The sequence below is a fragment of the Thunnus maccoyii genome, chromosome 20 (genome assembly GCF_910596095.1).
Source record: "Thunnus maccoyii chromosome 20, fThuMac1.1, whole genome shotgun sequence".
Classification (NCBI taxonomy): domain Eukaryota; kingdom Metazoa; phylum Chordata; class Actinopteri; order Scombriformes; family Scombridae; genus Thunnus; species Thunnus maccoyii.
In genome coordinates, this window is record NC_056552.1 from 20,261,857 (window position 1) to 20,277,358 (window position 15,502).

A 15,502-nucleotide genomic window follows, 5' to 3' on the forward strand; every position below is an offset into this window, starting at 1 on the left:
GGTCACAAGATAAATCTGGTTGGTCATTAATGGGGTAGGACAGAAGAAAAACAAAGTTCTGCTTCACAAATTTGTATTCATTTTTGGACTTTTATCTGATTTGACTTCTTTGGACCTTAAACACTGATTTAAATGAAACCATCTGAGAAGTTTAGAGGGGAGATCACTCTTTGATGGAAGTGCTAACAACTCAGACATCTGAAACATGACCAGACATTGTTTTGTTTTCTCGTAAGGGGTCACCAGCCAAAAATGATGTAAATCCTTGATTTAATCTTTAACAATGCATAGTACTTTATAATCTTTTCATATGTTTTCAATGTAAATTCTTAAATCTGAAAATGAACTAGTAACTGCAGCTCTCACATAAATGTAGAGGAGTGAAAAGTACAATATCCCCTCTGAAATGTAGTGAAGTAGGAGACTAAAGTAGCATAAAATGGAAATACAAGCACCTCAAAATGGTACTTAAGTGCAGTACTTGAGTAAATATCCTTAGTTTCTTTCCACCATTGACGATAACCTTCCCATCCAGGCTGAGAACAGGGAATTTTTGCTTCATGTGCATAACACAATCAGCCTTGCAGAGCAAATAAAGACCCATTTAACACACCCACACTGTAGCTTATACATAAAGTGCCATTATAAGCATTTTATTTCTATGCAAAAAATAATAATAATAAAAAAGAAAATACAGTGACAATCAGGATTCCTTACTCAAGAAAGGCTGAATGGATTGTCATGGCAAACAAAAGCAAATATTGAATGAAGTTGTGAGACGCCAGTCGTGATGTGATTGGATACAAATCTCAGCAAATCAGTGACAGCCTCTCTGATGTCTGGATGCAGGTTCACTTGGATATAATATGACATTAAAGGTCTACAGACCGGGCTGGAAAAGACATGCACCGTTGAAAAACACGTGATCTTTGTCTTTATAAAATCATTTCAAACAATCGTACATAACATAAAGTCCTTGGCTGCAAAAGTGAAAACATCATTAGAGATTGATTGCTCTGTATAACCTATAAGCTTATTCTCCTCTAAATTTACAATAAATTGATGCTTTGGAATAAATCTCCTGAAACGGTGTCAAACTGCACAGCCCATCTTAAACTTTCAGAACATTCATTTTTTTTATGTAAACAAGTTAAGGCCAGTACTGTCATTAGAAGACAATACATGTATAATAGTATAAACAGTTTCTTTTTAAGCTGATAGATCTCAAAGCAACAGTGAATCTCTCGTAAGGCTCATTTTCACAATAATCAACCACTACCGCACGTCTAGCTGGACGTGTGCTCCCTAGTCAACTTTCTCTTCTCTTTCCAGTCTGCACACAAAATCACATTTTCTTTTTCTGTATGATTTACTCCTCAGGCACCTCCTCCACTTTCTTTCTCAAACTTCCCTTCACACGACCGATCATCAAACCCCCTCCTCAGACTGAAACCTTTGCACGTTAGAGACCACTGCTGACTGTATAAGACTCAGTGGGACGATCTGGGACATCCTCTCAGAACTGTGTTTGGCAGGTTTGACAAAAGACATTTAAGAGGAGGATGAGGAGCCTGGCATCAGCTGAGCTCCTGTGCTACAGAGGACTGCTGTGGTATGGAGCCAAAAAAAAAAAAAAGTGTCACCCCTTGTGGTGTAACCTTGTTTTGTCACCTGTCTGTGTGGTGACATTTTACCACTGCGGCAAAAAGTTTTTGTGGTTCTAATTAAGCAGGACTGGGTGATATGGACAAATAAAAATAATATTTCTTTCTATTGATATGATCTGTAACAATAACTCACCTCACATTCAGTATTGGCAAAACAAAACTCATAGTCCATTTACTTGGTTTTTCTGGAGCTTTTGACTGTATCACACGGTCCTCATCAGCAGGCTGCTCAGTTGCCATGGAACCGTAGATGATGAAGATACTGCAAAGCATCTTTCATAATAGATTCATCTGCTGTTTATTTTCATGATTAATCAATTAAGTTTGGTCCATAAAATGTCAAGAAACTGTCACAATTTCCCCAAGTTTACATATTTAACTGTTTTTTTATTGAACAGGTTTTGGACATTTAACAGCCCAGAACCCAAAAATATTTAGTTTACTATCATAAATGACTCATAAAACCAGCAATTATTCACATTAAAGAAGCTGGAAAGAGTTTTACAAAATTACTTGAACGATTAATAGATGATCAAGATTGTTGCTGATTAATTGTCTGTTGGTCAACTGATCGATAAATCGACTGATCATGTCAGCTCTACAGGAAAGTTTGAATATCTACAGTTCCATGGAAACAGAGTAAACTCAGTCTGCTGATGAGGATCATGTGACACAGTCAAAAACTCCAGAACAAGTGAGTATGTGGACCTTACGCTGAGATTGTTTTGCTGACTGCTTCATGTAACTGTCGCATGGAAATACAAAACATGGCCAATTTATCTCATTTTATATTTTGGGACAGATTTTGATAAGTTTGATTTTTATCAATAATTAAGACAAGAGGTTTTCTCTCGTATTGCATCATCTCCTTGATGACGAGCAGACTTCATTACTTTGTAGTAACCATTTGAATGTGAACAGTTAAAAAAAATGAAATGAATGCTGCTGTTACTTCTTCCTTGGAAGGAAACTAAGACAAACATCCACTAGAGGGAGTGCTTGGCTTGGGTGTTGCATTGCTTTGTTGCCATATAAAACTGTTGTGTCAGCACAGACTGTACAGTATGGGCTCAATCTGTGCCAGTGGTGTCAGGGAACTGGATGACATAGAAAGTTGGCATATGTGATAAAATCGCTGATTTTGACCTGTGATATGAAAAAGCGACAGAGAAGAGGAGTGAGATGGAGTCACACTGAGGCGAGGAAGGGCACGCTTTGGTGAAAGTGTAGGACGGGGGGGGGATTCACGAAATGAAAGGAGAGACAGAAACACGAAGACACATCAGTGAACATCATGCCTGAAGCAGAGAGGATCACTGAAGGAGACACACACAGATAAACACAGCATTTTCCATACAGCCTGTGCTCCCATAACTTTGGAGACTTGAACAGTAAAAAGGAAAAAAAAAATAAAACGGATCAAAACTGACATTGAAAAATAGTCAATATATAAAAACACAAGAAGAGCAGAAACTTAATAATAACTTCTTATAAGTCTTAACTGTGTTGTGAGTAAAGGACTGTGATTCTTTGATTCTCCCTGTAAAGTGTTTGCTTCCTTCATTGCTTTGCATCTTGTCAGATAAGTGTCCAGCAATGGCCGTGTAAACAAAACCCAAAAAAGGGGGAAAAAATTACATATGCAAGTGTGCATCCATGTGATTGGCTGTGCACGACTCCGCTTCTTCTCATGTTTATTCTCTGATTGGCCCATTGGGCTAGTTGGAGTTGATATTGGCTGGTTCACTCTTAGCCATCAGACCGCCATGTTTGGTGTGCCTCCACTTCCTCTGAGACGACCAACAGGAGTTCACAGTTCTTCCCTCGCAGCTGCTGGCGGAGAAACTTCCTGGTTTGGGAAATCGACAGCAAACAAGACAGCGATAGTTATGATATTGAAAAGAAAGGTGAGCAATTTGTTTGTGTTGATCTGAAGAAAAACGCCAAACCAGACGATACCCAACATCACTATTTCAAAGGGGGAACCTGCTTTAAAGCTGCACTAATTCATTTTTTGACCACTTGGGGGCAGTGCAACCAATTTTAAGCACACAAATGACTTTAAATGACTAAAATTATTACCTTTAAAGTTGTTATGGTGAATGTGTTTGTTAACAGTTGCCTAGTTACACATCCTGCAGACACGGAGCAACATAAGCATTCATTTGGAGTCATGTTTCTATCCACCTGACAACTGTAAGTCAATTTTCATTCTCCTTTTAGCTCTGTTTTTGTATCCACCAAAGACTGAGGGAAATGTCTGGCTCTTTAACTGCTACGTTCACCAGCTAGTCACCTACTTTGTCTATCTTATCTGTGGTTTGTTGCTGGGCAGGTACCATACATTGCATTTATCAGAGCTTTTTTTCCTGAAAGCATGAGAGCAGCACTTTACGGGCCTGAAAACCAAAATGGTGAGCTTAAAGATGTTAAAATGCTCCATAGAGCTGAGGGGAACTGCTGAGTAAACTTATAATTCTCTGTGGGTTCGTCACTGTCACCATGAGTGACCCTTTTCACATCATACATAGTCATTTGATCTATTGTGGATTTAAAAATATTAATTAGTGCAGCTTTAAGACAACACATTTTTAGGGGTTAACATTTTTGGCAACAATGGCTGTTAAAATATAGACACTAAAACAATCCATGTGTTCCTGCTAGATTGCTCATGCCATAATAAACACACCACTGTCCTTTTTCCACTGGAACAATATTGCAACACTACAGTTTTTCACAGGAAAAAAGCAAAGATGAGAGAAAAGCCTGAAAAAAATAAACATAAAATAAAAGAATTTAGATTTTCTTATTTCCTATCATAGCAATCATCTCACCCCTTAGATTCATCTTGCGACCCCCTTTGGGGTCCTCACCTACATGTTCGGAAACCCCTGGCTTATGACATACCATGCTCACTTTTGCCACACAGTAGGGCGATACCAAACAATAAAAATGGAAAATCATAGCTCTGCTCACAAGCAAATGATGGTGGTCCCTGGCTTCAACTGAGCAGTGTTCATCGTCATGGTGAACTGGCTTGCTGAACACAGACGGGTGACAAATGAAAGGAAAAACCGGCACAGGTCTGAATGCTTGACCCCTACAGTGAGGGGATCTGGTGGCTCTGTTATGCTGTGAGGGGCGTTTTGCTGGCATGGATTGGGTCAACTTGTCCCCTTAGAGGGAAGGGTCACTGCACATCAATACAAAGTTGTTCTGAGTCATCACCTTTATCCTATGATGAAACATTTCTATCCTGATGGGAGTGGTCTCTTCCAGGATGACAATGCCCCCATCCATAGGGCAGGAGGGGTCACTAAATGGTTTGATGAGCATGAAAAAGGCCATAGCATATGAATCATGGCCTTCGCAGTCACCAGTGTTCCTAAGCCTTGGCATTCATTCTACAAGTCTCTGGAACTCTTCTGGAGAGATGAACATCATTCTTCAAAAAGATATTCCCTCATTTGGTGTTTTGATGATGGTGGTGGAAAGTGCTGTCTAACACGTCAGTCCAAAATCTCCCATAGTTGTTCAATTGGGTTGAGATCTGGTGACTGTGAAGGCCATAGCATATGATTCACATCATTTTCATACTCAACAAACAATTCAGTGACCCCTCGTGCCCTATGGATGGGGGTATTGTCATCCTGGAAGAGACCACTCCCATCAGGATAGAAATGTTTCATCATAGGATAAAGTTGATGACTCAGAACAACTTTGTATTGATTTGCAGTGACCCTTCCCTCTAAGGGGACAAGTGGATCCAAACCATGCCAGCAAAATACCCCACAAAGCATAACAGAGCCAGCAGATCCCCTCACTGTAGGGGGTCAAGCATTCAGGCCTTTACCGGATTTTCCTTTCATTTGTCACCCGTCTGCATGTGGTCATGCAGGCAAATCAAGAGAATGACAAGCTACGTTCAGTAGCACTTGGCGTCACTTCAGCTTTGTTTTCCTCAAACATTCCTGTTCTGACTTTTATCTATCAGATTGGAGCTATACATTTTTCTGACCCACTTTTCTATTCTTCTATGTTAAAAAAGTTGTGATGATTTGCACTGCAGTGTCTGGGTTTGCTAGTAAAGAGCTAGTCTGTACGACGTGTTGTTCGACCACGTCAGAAGGCAAAAGTGTTTTTAACCGTTTCTGACCGACCACACGATGGCAGGGTGAAAATCTAGCCTTCATATGGGGATAACGGCACACATGTTCAGACAGTCTCTCCTACGAGGCGTTCATAGGCTTGCACTCTGGTGTAAACGCAAGTGTTTTCCGAAAATTATGGAGATTGTCGGGTACAGCCCCCCAACTCCAAAGTCACAAAGTTGTGGAGGTACCATCTGACAAGCAAGTCTGATGGAGTATACTGGTAAATTTAGCAAATTTTAAAGAAAAACTCAACACTTCCTGCAGCTGCTTCACAGTAGAAAGCCTTCCAGCTGTAAACCATTTCAAGGCTTTTACTGTGTGTTAATTAAGTATCAGAGGTTATTGATTGCATACTAAAATAGACCAAAACACTGGCTGGCGTATTCCTTTCACACATGTTATGCATGTGCTGGATACATCGAGTACATCTATGGCACAATCATCCCAACCCCTAAAACACTCTCCAACAACAAAACAATAATTCTGAGTTTTTGATCATCGCTGTCATAGTGAGCACACATCCCATCACTCTCACCTGAGCTCATCCGGATTGCCGATAGGTTGAGGGCTACGCAGCTTGGAGTCCAAGTTGTAGTAGACTCCTCCCACCTCTCTGACTCCTATCCAGTGCTGGCGTTTGAGCGGCAGCCGCAGAGGCCCCCAGCGTAGATTGGACGGCACGTTCAGAATGAAGCCCGTCACGTTGGACAGCTCGATGCTTCCTACGTCCCTGGAGGAACAAAGGCAACATTTGTTTTTTGTAAACTTCCCTTTTGTGTTGAAGCAGAGAGACAAGAGGATCAGCAACTAGATAAGGCAGATTTCCGAGACCATGAGAAAACATTATAGAGAAATGGTCGACAAGATAGCTGTATCATACTGCAATTTATTATAGTAGTAAATACGGTCTATGTGTAATGCTGGTGGAAATTCTTTTACCCATTACCGACAAATTCTGTAAGCCTAACATTACTGTTGACCATTTTCTAAAGCACACTACATGTTTTAAATTAGTCATATACATTCCAACCATTCATTTCAGTGTTCAAACTTTCCATCCATCAAATGCCAAACAACCACAATCTCACAAAAGGCCAAACCACAACAAATCAGAAAAGTTTCAGTATTGAAATGTCTGTGGCAATAAAAGATTGACACATCTGTGTTTCAGTGTCAAGATGTTTCACTTTCAGTATTGTTCCCAGTATAACAAAAATATACTGGAACTGCACAGCGTTTCACAATATGTTGCAGAATCGATGATCTGTCTCTTTCTTAATTCACATGTAGTTCTGTGAGCTTTGTCAAATTTACATTATAATTGTATGGTATAATAGGCAAACACTAATGTTGTGAATATGTCAACAGTCTCCAAAAAGTACCTGAATGCACCAACAAGTAGAGTGATTAAAATCAGACAAAGGTTGCAGCTACATTACCAAGCAACAAACGTCTTTCATCTTTTCCCCTGACACGTTTGTAGGAAATCTTCAGCACGTCGCATGAAGGTGGCTTATTATTTGTACTGTGAGGTGTAAGGAGTAGTCTGTAAATTGTGTTTTTTTAATATCTGGTTTGAAACTTAAAACATATCACCACTGAATATTTACAACAGCAAAAACGTAAAAGCTTTCATGAACTGGCTATAGGTTCTATTCCTACTGTGATGAACCAATCAGAAGCAGAGAGTAGTATTGTTGCTTTTGTCACCAGATAAAGAGTAGCTGTGATTTTGTTCCTGTTTGGGCCAAAGACAGAGAAACAGGAATATGGCTTTTCTGATAACATTAACATTTGACTGATAAAAGCAAGTCAGCGGTCGTTGTTCATGTCAACAGTCATGTAAGACTGATAATGTGGGAAGTAGGAATGCTGATAAAACTGTCTCTGAGAGTTGGTCTGCTAATGGAAGTGCTGACTAATCAAAGAGATTATTGAAGACCCAGCTAATTAGATGACGGAGTTGCAGAGGAGGACATAGGGAGCCTCTTTACAACGTTTACCTTATATTTGCATTTTACAGTTTCAGTGGATGCTCCTATACTGCAGATATCAGAGCTAGCAGTGGTTATTTGAAATGTTCCTGTCACCTTGTATATTCCTGAAAGATGAGAAAGTAACAAAAGAAACAAAGCACCAGGGATGAAGACAAATTGTTTTTCTCTCTTTCAGGCTCCGTCTGCCTGACCCTCATAGTGACCATTTAGGGAAACAACTAGGCCAGCAGTCATGAGATATACCGCAGCAACACCATCAGCAATTGGGTGGAAAAAAAAAATCTAAAAATAAATAAAATCACTGCCTTAGATTTTTGTAGAGCAAGAATTAAGCCATCAGACAGTGGCAGTTTTCAGCGACATACCTTCTTTTATCCCACCAAACTGCCTCAAACCCTCGGGTCTGCAGGGCTGCCATGATGACATTTACATCATAGTTCCCATTTCCCAGCATGCTCTTCTTGTGAGGTGTCACCAGAGTGCTGGGAGAAAGCCTGCAACGGGTTGACAAGAGAGACTTGACAGATTTATCCACAACATATTATGCACACGGGCTAAATATTGGTACAGCTTCATAAACAAACTCACTCACCTCTGGTAGATCTCCTGCAAGGTGTCCCTGCTGAAGGCTGTCCCGTCCTGGAAGACGTTATTGAGCGCGTGCAGGGCGCAAAGCTCCCTCCGCTGCTTCTCATGATAAATAGCTGGAGGTGTTAGAGAGGGCTGGGCAGGTGCTGGGGGGGTGAGGGAGGAAGAGGAGGATGAGAGATCCTGCTGCTGCTGCTGCTGCTGCTGCTGAGAGTCCCTGGGATCCTTGCACCTTCGCTCCTCTGCTCCCACCACCTCCCCTCCTCCTCCTCCTCCTCCTCCTCCTCCTCCTTTCTGCTTGCTGACCTTCCAAGGCATGCAGCCCAGCTCCTGCAGGCCACCTCTCCCCTTCCCCTTCCACTCACCAGCTGGATACGGAGCGCTTCCCATTCCTGGGCGTTCACCACCACCACCGCCACCGCCGCCACCACCACCTCCTCCAGCTCCACCACTACCTCCACAACTACCACCTTCAGGACACTACATCGGCATCATGACAATGATTGCCATGGCAACCTCTCAGCCGCTTGGAAGAGAGGAGCTTGTGTGTTTCGAGGGGGGGAGGCGGGGGTTGCAAGGTAAATGAGACCTGTGGCTGTTTTAACACAGCAAACACCTGCTTCCTCTAAAGAATAGATGTGAGGACAGCTCAACAGGAGGGAGGGTGCGGGGGCAAACAGTGGAACTCCAGAGGGGATTTCTGGTCAAACTCGCAAACAGAGACAATCCCAAATTAAAGATCACTCCCCCAACAACGCCGCAGTCATCAGCGTTGTCAGTCAAACTGCTGTGGCTCTGTGTGTGTTTCCACTTCCTCCATCCTCTGTGCGTTTGTGTGTGTGTTGACAGCTCTTTCCATCCACTCCACCAAAGCCTATAGCTGTGCAGTTCTTTCCATCAGCAGGCTGCTGACCATGAAGCCTCACTTCCACTGGAACAGATGTGACGGGGATTTGATGCTGAGCGGAGAAGAATGTCTAGAAGAAAACTGCTGGAAGAAAGAAGAAAAGAAGTTTCCCTTTATTAACTTATTTTTCTAATTTATCATTTAAAGGCACAAAAAAATGTCACATTACAAATGCCCATCACAAGTTAGTGACATTTTTAAAACTGCTTTCTCAATCTGATCAGCAGCCAAACACCTTAAACAGCACTTTATAGCAATGTTAGTTTTGTTCTTGAGTCACTACTTACAGTTGGTAGATGGCTGAGATAACATTATAAGCTGCTACAATCTCTGCTTGGTCAGCAGACACCAAAATAAGAAGAAGGTAAACATTTCCAGCAGCTTGGACTGGATAGAGGAAGCTGTTCTGTTAGCTAGCAAAATATGACAACAGCCCCGTACAAATCAAGACACACACACTGGAAGGTTTACGCTCTTATTAGGGACGGATATCCGTTGTTATACTCAAAAACATACATGTACAGATGCTATTAATCCATGATAGTAACAGAGATCTGTCGTTAAGTCTTCTGGCTACTCTACGTGACTCCCGTGTCTCCAGCAAACACAACCACAACGCCTCCTTTACGACTTATAACTTCGTTTTCTCTCAACGACCACTTACCCAGCCGCTTCCAGCCGGTGGTGTTACAGCTGGACTGTCATAAACCGGTTTTAAAACGTTAATATGCTCTCTACTCCTTCCCAAAAGGCTGTTCAGTCCTTTGTCTTTGCCACTTTTTTCCTGGTGAGCTCTCTCTTTCTCTCCCTGTGTGTGTGTATGTGTGTATGTGTGAGTGTCTCAGACGCGGACATGCGCAGTAGCGTCCCCCTGGCTCCGTATTGCTGTCACCGCCTGCGTCAGTAGACAGCGGAGCAGTCCCTCCCCTGAGACTGCGAAACCCCACATCTCCACTTTAATTTCACCTGATTGATTCAATACATAGATAACACAACACTGCTTTACACCCTGTTTGCAGCATTTATGTATATTTATTAGAAAAAAGTTTAAAGATCCCCTCCAGACATGTTTTAAGATGTATATGTCACTGAGTGACAGCAGCATAATGTACATTAAATGGGTGTTCATATTTTGTTTTGGTGTTTTTTTATTGGTCATGTGTGTGTATATATTGTGTTTTTGTGTTTTTTTTAATAATCTAATGTGTGCTTTTAATATATTGCATTGTTGTGGACATTTTTTTTCTTAAACTTTGCAGCACAATGAGGTGCAGGTGTGTCAAGTCCCAAACATACAATGTTCATTCTACATGCATCATGCAATAGATTAAAAAAAAGTTGTCCACAACTATACAACATGTTAAAATCACCAAAACACAGTATATACACACACAAGATTAATTTGAAACCCCAAAACAAAATATGAACATCCATTCAATGCACATTATGCTGCCGTCACTCAGTGACATATATAAAATACTCTAATTTGGATAATAATTTGTGTCTTATATGGGGTTTTTTGTAACTTAAGTTTTTATTAACTTTTTCAATATATACAAACATAATGAAACACAAGACCAGTTGTTTCAGTAAATCAATGAAAAATAAGTAACAGAACAAAAAGAATTAGCTACAAGTACAGTTAAAAACAATCAGTAAACTGTGGAGACAAATGAAAGATAAAAAAGGGGGCACCGTGTCTCAATAAGTGGGGTAGCACATTTTCCTTAAAAAATAAATAATAACAACAACAACAACAACAACAACCCCCCAAAAAACAAATTGTAGGAATATTAACTTCCTCTTAGGTTCCTTCCTTTATATACATCAGAAAATTAGACCAAACTTCATAAAACTTTCCTTGGTAATTATTAGTTGTTGCAATGACAGATTCAAAAGACTGATATGTGTTTTCCACCAAATAAGTTTGATTATCTTGTTAAAATCCTGTAAAATGCATCTACTCCTTCTCCCTCATTAAAAAAGTCTAGGATCTATGAATATGTAAATATTTTTCATTTCAGAAGTTGAACTTCTGAAAGTCCATTCTCAGTGTTTGTGCACTGGAGGCTACAAGTTTGTACATTGCATACTGGACCAGGATTGGCTTTCAAACTAGTTGTGATGTCACAAATCCTGCTTGTAGGCCCATCTCTCACGATCAGATATTTTCAATGAGCACAGAAAGGAGGAACTAGGAACAAAGAACAGAGAACTAACTCGAGATACCTCAACAGCTAGTGTGGAGACCAAAAATAGAGTTGAAAGGATTGTGAATTTAGGACCTACATTTGGCCAGAAAACATGACTCCAAATAAATCTTATGTTGCTCCTTTTCTACTGGATATGTAAGACAGTTGTTTGCCATATCAACTTTGTAAGCTGTTGTGTTTACAGCTTGTGTCTGCTGCCTCTAGGTAGCCAAAATAAATAAATAAATAAATAAAAAATCAAAGAATGCAGTTTTAAAAAACAAGTATGCAAAAATGATCAGAAGGCCAACACTGATTAAATGAACCCTTAGCCAACAGGGGGCACTGTTTACGATTTTCCAAACATAGCTACTAATGCAGGCTACAATGTAGTCAATATGATATATTGCCAATAGTGGATATCTGCGTTATTTTTTTCCCACCTGCATTCTGTGAAGACCCACACCTACTCTGACTCTAATTGGCTCTGACCATGATATTCTTACCCTAACCACCCCTAACCTAACCAATGGAGGCAACAAGTACTAGCCAATCAGAGGCAGAGTAGGGTGAGTCTTCGTGGAATGCGGGTTGGAAAAAAAACAAGGCTGGATATCCAACTGGGCAAACCAGGCAACTGTCACGAGGCCCAAGACCTTCAAATTGAAATGACAAGGTCCTTTGACTGAGACCTGCATTAGTCTTGAGACCCTGTTACATAGAAGAGCCCTTTGTCAAAAAAAATGTTTTAATACCTTAATTATCTGAGTTTATATTATACTCACACTGTACAATTCATAAATCTTTTTCATTTAATTAGGTGAAGATGATAAGACACTGTAAATACACAATACACAGAAAGATTGTGGTGGTGAGGCCCATTTTTGCCCCAGGGCTCCCAAGTGGGTTAATCCAGCTACAGCTCAGATGTGAATATGAGCCAATATTTATTTATCACCATCTTTAAAGTTATAATGCTTAAGATTTTTATTATATTCAGTCCCAATTCTGATTCCAGTATTTATGGCTGGCACTTTCTGAGCAATAGCCATTGAATATATTAGCACTTTTTAATTACCTGTTTATACAATGATGTCAATGTCTGCCTTGCCCATGTAGAATTCAAATTGTAAACCAACACACAAAGGATTCACCGAAAACAAAAGATTCACATACTGGACGCTAGGTGGGACACAAAAACCAATGCAATTAAGATATACTTTACATCACGTGTAAGACATCACTGGATTATGAGTTCAGTATGACTCTGTTAAATGACAGTGTTGATGGTCTTCTTTAGTCTCTTTTACTGAAATGCCTCTTTCAGCCTATTGTTGCTTGGTTGCGCTGTAAACAGATACAGGAGTAGCTATTGAAGGCGTGTTTGATGCCCCCCTGTAGTCAACTCGCAATTTCAGATGTAACTCTTTGTTAAAATTGTTAAAATATACTTGCCATGCCACCAGTAACCACAGGTGTGGCCTAAGCAACCAGGACCGTAATCTTAAAGCTGCATTTAGCAGTTTTTGACCACTAGGGGTCACAACAAACACAACCTTGAGAAGCTATCAGCTCAACATGTTAGCAAACAAGTGTCCACTTACACCATGGATGTATAAAGGGAACTGGATATAACGTTAGAGGCGGTGCCCTGTTCATTCCTATGAAAGTTGCTCAGTAGTGCATGAAGCCAAAAAAGTTCAACTTCTTCTGCATTGCCTCTGCATTTGTGGGGCCCATAGAGCAAGCACACTAGTGACTTTCGCCGGCCAAGTCGGCTACTTCTGGTTCAGCCCCCCGGCTAATGTCAATGGGGATAAAACAATTCAATCGTGCGGCTCTTCTAGGCTTTTGAAATGCGATCGAACTGAATGGATCAAATTCTGACAGTGAGACAAGTCATTTTGCGGGGGTTGTGATGCTCAAAAAAAATTATCCGCAGATTTACAGATGTGTCTTTCACAATGTAAGTCTATGGGAAAAAGTCATTTTGGGCCAGTGTGCACCACCAGACATTATAATTACACAGTTTGGCTGCTATGTCAAACTTGCTTCAAAGCCCAGCGCTCTTCCTGTATCCAGTTATACATCCATGATTTACACATCCAGCAGACACAAAGCAACATTAGCATCCTATTGGTTTCAGCCTACCTGACAAATAAAAGTTAGATATTCACTTGATTTGTAGCTTTTGTTTGGTCTGCAAATTCACGAAAATGTTATGCAGGCAGCAAAGCTAAAAAACAGTACTAAAAATGGCTATGAAAGTAACGTAAAGTTTGGTGTTAATAATTGGTTCTGCACTATGAATGACACTTTCACTTTAAAGGAGTTATTTGATTCAGTTTTAATATAAAAAGTATATAAAATATTAAAAAGTTTTTAGGACTACCAGGATATGTCCACTGACATGTAGATAAATGTAATTGTGTATTTCGGCCACTGCTAATGTCATGTTCAGCCACAGGAAAATGCTGGTGTTGGGTTTAAGTGTAGACAGGGAGGGTCAAGCTTTATTGCTAAACAATATTACTGTGGGTTCAAAAGTCCAGTAATTACCTCTTATTTCCTCTTCTCTCATTTCCCCAGATTTATTCTATTGTCAGGCTATCCTACAGTGACAGTGGAAACTCTTGAATCTAATGAGGTAGATATTGGATTTTACATTTGTTTCACTGCAAATCATCCTAACTCGTAGTGTTTAATTATAAGGACTCCTTTCATCCATCCACCCATTCACCTTTTAATCCATGGCAAAAAAGCAAGCAGAGCAGTGCAAACAACATCCTCCAGCCCTACCTCGAGGGTTCTTGAACACTCCCAGATCAGCTTAAAGATAATGACTGCTTTTCCATTTTGAGTTGACGGTTTTCTTTAAGTCCAATCTCTCTCTTTCCCAGGTCAGAGATCAGGCTTGGTGTTAGAACAGCAAACCAGTAGGTGATATTTTGTCCTTTGAGTTTATATATCATCATGCCCTTGATGAACCTGATTGGTCTGTTGAAGGTCTGTGTTGAATGGTCTCTCATTAACTACAGGGCCTGCCTACTCCAGGCCATTAAGATTTGTCTACCTCAAAATGTGGGTGACCACAACTTTGCAAATGAAAAGGTAGCAAACTAAAAATAGCAATGATTTTATTTCACAATTGTTAAATAATTTGTCTAAATGCTGTTTCAGGGGCTTTTTTCACATCATCAGTCTAGGAAAAGCAGTAGAGTACATCAAACCATATTTCTTAACTCTAGTCCCAATATGACTTCAGTTCATTTTCCTTGATCATATTTAAAGTTTGATATGTCTCATAAATTATGAAAGAGAAGAAGGAGCACTGGAGCAGTGTAAGAAAACATGAGGCACAGGCCAATACACAAGAATTCACAGATGTCAAAGAATTACAACACTTCAAAATAGGAAAATTAAGTGTGTGTGACCATGATATCTAACCAAAAGCATCTGTGGCATGTTGAAAACCAAAAGGCCAGCAGTAGTAAATTCATTGGACAGTGGGAACCAAGCAGAGTGACAAAAATACCTCAGACAGAGAAGCACACTTGCACTAAAACTCAAAATTGCCTGTTTAACACTTGAATGAATCCTGCCTTCTTGTTTTTTCACTACCCCAGCAGTTCTTTTACAGAAACACACGCACACACACACACACACACTCACACATACACACATGAGGGCATGGTCACTTTTTGGGACATTACATAGACTTATATTCATTTTCTGGAGACTTAACTCTAACCCTAACCATAACCACTATTTACCTAAACCTAACCCTAACCTGAACCTAACCTTAACCACTGACCCAAGAATCAGCTTTTTCCCAATTGAGGACACGGCTTTTGTCCCCAGTTGGACAAGCTGTCCCTAATTAACTAGTCTTAAGCCTGAAATTTGTCCCCAAAAATAGCCTATGACAGACCACAAATCACACACACATACACACACACTGGAGACTTAACCCTAACCTTAGCCACTAACCCAAAAA

General features: G+C 40.3%; 1 protein-coding gene across 1 annotated transcript; it reads right to left on the minus strand.

Moving 5' to 3' along the window:
• Positions 1 to 619: 619 nt before the first annotated feature.
• Positions 620 to 8,827, minus strand: josd1 (Josephin domain containing 1). Its single transcript, XM_042398428.1, has 4 exons — positions 8,411 to 8,827; positions 8,184 to 8,312; positions 6,357 to 6,551; positions 620 to 3,516 (listed from the first exon to the last, which is right to left on the minus strand). Exons 1-4 carry the CDS (start codon positions 8,794 to 8,796, stop codon positions 3,417 to 3,419), a joined length of 810 nt encoding a protein of 269 aa, XP_042254362.1. The 5' UTR covers positions 8,797 to 8,827; the 3' UTR covers positions 620 to 3,416.
• Between the last annotated feature and the right edge of the window lie 6,675 nt (positions 8,828 to 15,502).

What these genes read in the sequence shown, in the direction of transcription:
- josd1 (XM_042398428.1), bottom strand. Translation starts at nt 8,796, where the DNA reads ATGGGAAGCGCTCCGTATCCAGCTGGTGAGTGGAAGGGGAAGGGGAGA. An exon ending in TTGCAGGAGATCTACCAGAG is followed by an intron (nt 8,313 to 8,410) that starts GTGAGTGAGTTT and finishes AACCCGTTGCAG; the next exon opens with GCTTTCTCCCAGCACTCTGG. An exon ending in GGCAATCCGGATGAGCTCAG is followed by an intron (nt 3,517 to 6,356) that starts GTGAGAGTGATG and finishes TTCCCAAACCAG; the next exon opens with GAAGTTTCTCCGCCAGCAGC.